General features: G+C 51.0%; 1 protein-coding gene and 2 non-coding genes across 3 annotated transcripts; all 3 read right to left on the bottom strand.

The window, feature by feature from the left end:
• Window positions 1-1026: 1026 nt before the first annotated feature.
• On the bottom strand, window positions 1027-5602 carry LOC103669762. The gene is made up of 5 exons (XM_040638674.1): window positions 5307-5602; window positions 4638-4797; window positions 2526-2613; window positions 1493-1675; window positions 1027-1406 (listed from the first exon to the last, which is right to left on the bottom strand). Exons 1-4 carry the CDS (start codon window positions 5600-5602, stop codon window positions 1560-1562), a joined length of 660 nt encoding a protein of 219 aa, XP_040494608.1. The 3' UTR covers window positions 1027-1406; window positions 1493-1559.
• LOC121104670 lies at window positions 2344-2477 on the bottom strand. The gene has a single exon (XR_005837020.1). It is a non-coding gene; the product is annotated as a small nucleolar RNA SNORA71 (small nucleolar RNA).
• LOC121104674 lies at window positions 4005-4130 on the bottom strand. Its single transcript, XR_005837024.1, has one exon. It is a non-coding gene; the product is annotated as a small nucleolar RNA SNORA71 (small nucleolar RNA).
• Window positions 5603-8852: the final 3250 nt, after the last annotated feature.

The following is an 8852-nucleotide window of genomic DNA, read 5'->3' as shown; positions in this document are numbered from 1 at the left end:
CAACAACCAACAGTTAAACTTCACTGGAAAGGAATTTTGGCCAAGCTGGGAAAAATGCGTTCATTTTTCATGAGGGGACTAGGGCCACGGTTGGAGGACACTGGCCCAGACAGTGGAGTGGGTAGGGGACCTTCAAGAGTGGGCAACGTCAGGTCCTTGGGTAGGAATTCAGGAGAGGGGCGAGGGAAAAAAAGGGCCTCTGCCGGAGCTGCTGGGCAGAGCAGACGCTTCAACCCCAAGAATGCCTCCTGCGGACTGAGGCCGTCAAGGTGCTGAACTCACAAAAGTGGGCCTGACCACCTGGTTTTGACCTCAGCCCCAATCAAGGTGATTTCAATTTCCATGAAAGGAATGGACAATCAACTCCTCCCTTTCTACCTCTGTGAGTTCCTGTGTGGACCGTACCTGAAAAATGAGACCAGAGGAGCACCTACCCACGTGTGGGAAGGCACATGGGCGCAGGGCACACTAGTGCCATGACTGTCACTGAACAGAACTCCCAGAGACCAAATCTACCTTGCGGCAACAGCAACAGAAATCCCGACACCTGGCCTTTGCCTCCTCCAGCCCCAGAGCTCTCCAAAGGACAGGTGTTCCTCGTCCACACCACGCCCGCCCCTGCTCAGAACCATCTCCCAAAATCCCCCAGGGGAACCCCAGCCCCAGCACTCAGGGCACTCCTGCCTCCTCCAGGACTTCAGCCCCTGACTCTGCCTCTGCGTCCACCCCACCGTCAGACTCTTTTCCAAAGCCCCGGCCCCGATGTCCTTCAGCCAACAATTCTAACATTTTCCTTTTCTCCCAAACCTGAGCCCTCCAGAAGTACTTGGGATTGTCCAACCCTTAGTCCAAATTCTACATCCCAACTCCAGTCCCTAGGTCAGCCTTGGGAGTGCACTAAGTGGAACATCTCAGAGAGTAAAAAATGGAAGTCTGCTCATGACCCACCTTCTTTATACCTACCTTGCTGGCACGTGGAGGTATGGATTTAAAAAGAGAAGACAAACAACAAAAACAAGCAGCAGGGCAGTTTCAAGATTTATTGGGTGGGTGAGAGGACAAGGATGCACTGTGCAGAAAACTCTTGGTTCTAAAACGTTACAGGAGGAGTAGGTTGGGAGACGTGAGGCTGCTGGACAACCTGGCCAGGTGGAAGGGAACCAGTCTTCCTGGTCCACGGCGCTCGGTGACACCTGCTGGGGGAGTGGCAGAAACAGCTGAAGTCTCTAGCTCTGGACCTCAAGCCTCCAGGGTCCCAGGGCTTTCCCTCTGGCCTGCTTACACAGAGGGAAAAGTGCTTCCATGCTGTGCTGAGGCAACAGGGTAAGAAGGTCTGGCGATGCTTCACCTGGCAACATTATTCTTCATCATGCTACTCCAGTGTCCACGATCAACCCCGACATAATCTAAAGGAGAAAGTCCAATGAGGCCAGCAGCCTGGAATTTCCGTATCAGAAACACAGGCCGACTTAGCCCCTTGGCATTAACTCACCATGAGGAGGTCCCTCCAGGGCAGCTGGGGCCTGGGTCGTCCTGAGAGGGCCAGTGCCTCCGTCCACTCAGGCTTCCTCCAGCAATCTCCAGCTCCGAGGCAGCACTCCTAGAGCGAGGAGGATGCCACAGAGCAGGAGGTCACAAGTGTCCGGGTTCCAACGTGATCTCATCTTTCTCCAAGCTGTTATCAATGAGAATGCCCCCAATTAATCAGGCATGAGCTACCAGGTTTTTTTCACACCAAACACAGCTCAAAAATGAATCTCAATGCTCCCAGAGAAGAGTCAAAATAAACACTGTCTTAAAAAATGGTCATTTTCAGGGCAAGAGCAGATATAGTAACTGATAGATGGCTGGAGAGCGCAAGCTCAGAGGCCCCTCCCACTGAGCCCCCCACCTACACCCACCCCACCTTGGGAGTGAAGGTCACCATTTCAGCCTCCCTCCACTGTCATTACATCCCTGCACATCTGTCTCTCGGGTGCTTGTGCTCACCCCGGCGTCAAACTCCTCCTGTTGCTCCGCCCCTCTCTACCCAAATACCTTCCTATTTCCCATCACATCCCACCCCTTCAAAGACCTGCCCAGGGCCACCAAATCCAAAAAACTGCTGCCCTTTGAAAATCTTATGGCAATCAGTATACATCACCCAGTATCACACAGTATCCCTATGCAGAATTCATTCTGGCTCCTTAAACCCTATAAAGTACCTAAACTTGAACATAAACATAGCCCGGTTCCCCACAACAGGAGGCCAAGCTGAGAAAGCTCAAGTGTCCCATCACTGACTCTCACACAGCATCACTCAATGCCTGAGGCCAGACGGCACTAGCAGGAGAGCAGCAGGAGTGTGTGAAAGCGCCAGCATTTGGAAGGGACAGGTGTGGACCCTCCAAACACGGGAAGCTGCTTTCAACGATTCCTCTCCCTGCATTATCAATGACCAGAGCACAGACCGCCCATGATCGCTTTCGAATGCAGGTGCTTGAAGGGCAGAGGGAGACCTAGGAAGAGAAGCAGGTGCTACTGGCCTTTGGAATAGACTGAATCTGGGGAAACCACCCAGGCAGCACAGGACTTCAGGAGTGGCCATTCTTGCAAAAGCCCCACAGAAACTCCCTGCCAAGGGGAATCAAAGAGAAGTCACTTTTGGCAAAAGCGCTGCGAAAATCTTAGGGTTGGAAATGACAGGAATCCTGTGGTCTTAAGCAGCACAGAAATCACCTCTATCATAAGTTTGTTTGTTTCTTTTTTTTTTTAAGATATTATTTATTTATTCGACAGAGATAGAGACAGCCAGTGAGAGAGGGAACACAAGCAGGGGGAGTGGGAGAGGAAGAAGCAGGCTCATAGCAGAGGAGCCTGATGTGTGGCTCGATCCCACAACGCCGGGATCACGCCCCGAGCCGAAGGCAGACGCTTAACCGCTGTGCCACCCAGGCGCCCCATAAGTTTGTTTCTTAAATGAAGAGAATAAGACTCTGAATAGGTCACTGAGAGAGCAGCCCAAAGGAATTCAAAGCCAAGGACAGGAGTCTCTGAAGTGTGGGTCTCATTTCCCATTACAACATGCTTCTGCCGTCACTCCAAGGACAGAAGGCAGACCCTCCAGAGAGCGCTTGTGACCCAGTGGGACTCTGGAGACCCTACCTCTGCAGCAGCCGCTGAGGACATTTCAAGGGCTAGATGTGATCTAGGTTGCCTGGGATCGAGGGAACAGATCTGGGGGCTCATAGACATTACCTTCTCACCTCTCAGCTCCCCTATATCTTCATATGAAGCCCCTAGGAACCCACAAATGACTGAACCAGATGCAAGGAACGAACACTCCAGACAAGAGACCTCTTACCTCAAGGACACTGGGGTCTAGAATGTTCCTGATACAATTCCCACGATGCCTCTGCACACGGTGGGCTCATCTGCAACAGACCCAACTTGTCCCTGCTCACAGGAGGGCATGGTAGGCATCAGGAAGGGGCTTAGCACAGTAGTTACCAGAGAGTTAAGGAAGCATTCCACACATGTTGGCTGTTATTATTTCCTCAACAGACACACTACTTCCTTGTCAAAAAGACAGCAGTTGACTCTAAAGAGGGAGACAGTGCGTGGCCTATGACAGGGTGGCCAATGCTGACGAATGCATCATTAATCAAGGATAGCCTGAAAAGGATGTCAAGGCCCGATTTACAGGCGTGTGCCACGGGTGCCCGGCAACACCTATGCTGGACATCGAGGAAAACAAGTAACACACACAGCCTGGTTCCCAACAGCACGGAGAGAAAGTCAAAGCCCCAACGGTGACACTCATGCACACACAACTGCCCCCGGGGCCCTGGAGGCCCAAGGTGTCTGCGGACAGGATGGAATGTGGGCAAACTCCTGGAAGGTGAGGACGTGCACCCTCCAAACACAGGACAACCCTTCCCCGAATCCTCTGCCTCCACTACCAGGGAGCACGACGTTCGCACCAGGTGACAGGAGACATCTGAAAGGTGGTAGGAAAGAGGAAGTGCGGGAATGTTCCAGGTTTGAAAGGGACAGGAGTGGACCCTCCGAACACAGGGAAACACTTTCGGCAAACCCTTTCCCTGCACTATCGGTGACCTGGACATGGGCAGCCCAGGTTAGCAGCCTGCTATCTTCCCAGGCAGCAGAAAGCTGCCCGCCAAGCCCGGGACCCAGAGCATCATCACCACTTCATGTAAAGATTCCATCTCCCATCATCAACCGGAAGACCAACTCCTGGCAAAAATGCCTATATTGTTTATTCACCCCCCACATACAGCTTGAGTACCTACTACGTGCCAGGCACCGTGGGCTCAAAAACAAAGGACACACACAAGACCTCTGTCCTCCCAGAGCTCTGGCAGTTTCCCCACTTAAAAGAAAGTGAAGCTCAGGACGAGGAAATAACCGAGCCAAGGTTATGCGGCTGGCCAGGGGCTGAACCAGGATCTGAACCCAGACCTCTCTGACCCCAATCCCACCCCACCCCACCTACCACACCAGGCCTCCTTCTGCGCAAGTGCTTTGCAAGAAGGGTCTCAGAACCTGCGCTCCAGGACCACGCCCCTCCCCGAGCTGTGGCAGGAAGGCAAGGAGCCCCCTCCCTGGTCAAGGTGCTCAGGCGCAGCAGCACTTACCCAGCAGGCCTCAGCCCTGCACACGGGGGTGGGGGGGCATCTGGCGCTGCGGACCACGGTCCTGCGGGGCAGAAAGGGGTGCTGCCTGCGGCTCGGCCCGCAAAGCCGTCCAAGGGACAGTCTCCATCTGCTTCCAAGACAGCCGCAGAGCTCGCACGGCCTAGGCACGGAAGAGAACGGGGAAGGGGCTTTAGTGCCAAGCAGGGAGGCAGGAATCACACGCTGCCCCTCTGCGGCCCTGCGAGCACCCCCGAATGAAAGCGCAGACAACTGCCCTGCACAACCGGAGTTTTCACACTCTCCGTTAAAGACAGGGGACGGGAAAACGGGTTCACGCTCCTCAGGTCACTTCGTAGGCAACGGATGAATGGCTCTGGGGGACTCAAGGCCCGGAGCCGGGGGTGGGTGTGTGCGTGAAAATCGCGGGGTCCGCGGCGCCCCTCGCCCGGGGCCCCTTTCTCGAGGACCCGCCTCCCGAGAGGTCCGCACCTAGCGGAGGGGCCGGACACGGAGCCAAGAGCGGGGCCCGGAATCCGGAGGGCTGGACTCCGCCGGCTCTCCCCGCCCCCTCGGGCCTCAGTTTCTCCTCCTGTCGTGGAGAGGGCGGGATGCAGCACCGGCCTTGGAGGGCCGGGGGTCCCTGTGCAGCGCGGCCCCACAGTGACTCACCCGGGGCGCCGGGACTGTTGTCGGCGGGGGTCAAAGGGAACGACGCGGAGAAGGTGCGGCACGGTGCTGGAGGGTTCGGGACCGCTCGGGGAGGCGGCAGGAACCAAAAGAAACCCACCCTCCCTCCCAGAGCGGGCGGAAATGCAGCTGGGGCGCGGGCTGCGGCCTAGAGCGGCGTCTCCCGGGCTGAACCTGCGCGCGCGGTGTGTTCGCGCCCCCTCGTGGATAGGAGGTGAAAATCTGAGCGGCCAAGTATCCAAGCATCCCTTTATCTTCCCATCACCCCGTCCGTCCATCCGTTTATCCGGAAAATATTTAGGGAGCACCAGCTTTCCCATCCATCCATCCACCCACTCACCCACACACCCATCCAGTCATACATCTATGTGTTCATCTAGACTCCCATTCCCCCGCCCCGGAAAATCTACAGAGCAGCAACTCGTATCAGGGACTGGGATAAGCATTGGAAATATATTGAAGTCAGACAGGGTTCCTGATTTCTTTGTTGTTATATTCTTGTAGGAATAATGAGCCAGCGAATGCAGTAATTAAAATTATGACAAGTTGGGATGTCTGGGGGCTTAGTTGATTAAGTGTCTGCCATAAAAACTCTTTTTAAAAAAGGAGTTTTTAAAAAAAATCATGGCAAATGGGGCGCCTGGGTGGCGTCTGCCTTCGGCTCAGGGAGTGATCCTGGCATTCTGGGATCGAGCGCGCCACATCAGGCTCCTCCGCTAGGAGCCTGCTTCTTCCTCTCCCACTCACCCTGCTTGTGTTCCCTCTCTCGATGGCTGTCTCTCTCTCTGTCAAATAAATAAATAAAATCTTAAAAAAAAAATCATGGCAAGTGTTACAAAGGAAATGGGCAGGGTGGTATAATAGTGGGGACATACCTAGCCAGGGTGGAAAGCAAGGGCCTGCCGGAGGGAATAGCAGTGTTTTTCTTTTTCTTTTCTTTTTTTTTTTTAATGAAGATTTTATTTATTTATTTGTCAGGGAGAGAGAGCAAGCAGGGGGAACGGCAAGCAAAGGGAGAAGCAAGCTCCTCACTGACCAAGGAGCCCAAGGGGGGACTCCATCCCAGGACCCTGGGATCATGACCCAAGCTGAAGACAAATGCCCAACCAACTGAGCCACCCAGGTGGCCCCAACAGTTTTTTTTATAGTGTGATATCTGTCACTCCAATGCCCCATCCCACCAATGCTACAGAGGACAGTAATACCATAATGTTAAATCATCACTAAGTTTTAAGCACACATTATATTCCAGGATTTTGATCCATTTAATCATCATATCCTATAAGGTAAACACTATTATTATCCATTTTGCTGATGAGGAAACAGAAGCTCAGAAAGTTTAATTACTGTCCAGGATCATGCAGTTCATATGTGTTAAGAACCGTGCATGTTCTGAGAGCGGACCCTACTTTCAAGCTAACCAGTTAGCCTATTGCTTTGTGGGTGCTGGCAGGGGACACAAAATTCTCGAGTCAATCTTAGGACCGTATTACTGTGGCAAAAGAGAGAGAGCTTTATGTTCATTCAGGTTGGTTCCTATGCCACCTGGGTCCCATGGGGTGGTGCCTGGCCCACGATGGCTGCCTGCACACATACTCTGTTACAGCGTTACGGGATTGGGCCACTGAGTTGGGGGGATTCACCACTTACAGCAAACAGAAGCCAGCCTGATTTTAGTCTGGGAGGAGACTTTATCTCCTCCTTCAAGGTTTCTCACTGCAAAACACAGCTCTAAGAAAGGGCCCAGGTAAAGAGGAGTCAAGACCTTGAATTCTTAGCATATCCAGCAAGAACGTCCATTGATACTCAGGGCCCATGGCAGAATGCTTCTCCCAGCAGTAGGTATCAGAGTCAAAATTCAAACCCAGAAATCAATCTAAGAACAATTTAGAAGGTGTTTGAAAATGTGTTTGATAATATTTAATTTCTTTTGGGGCGGTAATATTTAATTTCTTCTCCTGGTCAGAAAAGTATATTTTGGCATACTTGGATGAAACAGATGTTTTCTTCACGTGATACGGATCATCACCAACAACAATGCCCACATCTAGAGGCTTTCTCAGAAAAACTAGGACCAACAAACTGCCTATTTTCGTGTGAATCTGGGTATATAAATGGCTAGGACATCCAGAGTTTGGACCTATTCACTCTTTCTCCCTGATTTGCTTGTGGCTCTTCCCGTTGAACTTAGTCTTGTTGGGAATGTCAGTTATGGTGTCCTGCCCTTCTCTGACAAAAAGTCGGATGTGCGACCCATGCTGGGAAAATGATGCTTTCCTTCTTGATTTTTCATGGCGGATGTGAGGAAGCATGGATCCTAAAGCAGCTTGAAGGCTAGCTATGGAACCATGACTGGAGTCAGCCTTCTGTCAGTTTCCAAAAGGCGGCTTCTTGGAAGTGGTGTGCCCTGGCAGGGTTTTGAAGGGCTCACATAGAAAGGGGGAACAGGAAGACATTCAGGGAAAGGGACGAAGAGGAAGACTCAGAAACTGAAGCGTGAGGAGGGGTGGGGGAATGAGTATGGGAAACCCTTAGGGGCTGGATGGGGTCATATCTCAACATCTCGCTGCATGGTAACAGAGCAGCTTTAAATGTTGATACAGGACAAGAAAAATCCTCATTATTACTATGGAAGAGAACTCACCTGATTCTAAAATGTAAGAAAAAAATTCCATGTGTCGCAGTCTGCTCTTGACACTGGAGGACTTAAAAAAATGAGAGAAGAGGACAATTGAACTGATCCCAGTGGAGTACATCAATGAAATTACAAAAGCAGAAAGTAAGATGGCAGAAAACGAGCATAACCATATTTAGAGCAGCAGAGGCAAACACTTCCAGGAATGAGAGCGAGGTCGGAGGACAGTCAGAGCAGAGAGTAAAAAACTAGAGAAAAATAAAATCGAAAACTTATGTAAAATGAACGCATTCCTGAAAAATATATAGCAAAATCGCCTGCAGGAGAAATAGAAAACCTGAATCATCTTAGAACACTTTAAAGTGTTAAGTCAGTAGTTAACAATATTTCCACAAAGAATTCAGACTTACGCCTTCTCCGAGATAATAGATGAAGAGGGAGTCGTTCTCAGTTCACAGAGTAACCACGATCCCAAAATTAGGCAAGGTTATTGAAAGGAAAAGTAAATTATAGTCCATCTCATGAATGTAGATGTAAACATCTTTCAAAATATATTGGCAACGTCAGGGGGAAGCAGCCCAGACCCCCGGTACCCTTAAAGGGCAGTAACTGCGCTCCTATCTTGTGAATGTCTTCTGACCATTGATTTCAGTCCTCTGGTCTCCAGGATAGTGACAGAATAAATTTCTGCCTTTGTAAGCCCCACAGTTTGTGATACTTTGTTATGACAGTGTTAGGAAATTAATACAACAGACATACTTAGAACTTTTCTCTACCACATTCTAGCTGTATTAGCAAGTGACTTCATCTTTCTGAACCTCAGTTTTTAAACTTTAAAATACATAAAATATGCAAATTGGTGCAGCTGCTATGGAAAATAGTATAGTATAGCA

This window comes from Ursus maritimus, unplaced genomic scaffold (assembly GCF_017311325.1).
Source record: "Ursus maritimus isolate PB19 unplaced genomic scaffold, ASM1731132v1 scaffold_22, whole genome shotgun sequence".
NCBI lineage: Eukaryota > Metazoa > Chordata > Mammalia > Carnivora > Ursidae > Ursus > Ursus maritimus.
Note: the sequence above shows the minus strand (reverse complement) of the source record. Positions and strands in the feature narration are given on the sequence as shown.

Excerpts from the sequence above, each read along its gene's own strand:
- LOC103669762 (XM_040638674.1), bottom strand. The coding sequence starts at position 5,602 with ATGGACGGACGGGGTGATGGGAAGATAAAGGGATGCTTGGATACTTGG. Across the intron at positions 2,614-4,637 it reads GCAGGGCTGAGGCCTGCTGG|GGAGTTTCTGTGGGGCTTTT; the intron begins GTAAGTGCTGCT and ends TCCCCTTGGCAG. Across the intron at positions 1,676-2,525 it reads AGATTCAGTCTATTCCAAAG|CTTGGAGAAAGATGAGATCA; the intron begins GCCAGTAGCACC and ends CATTGATAACAG.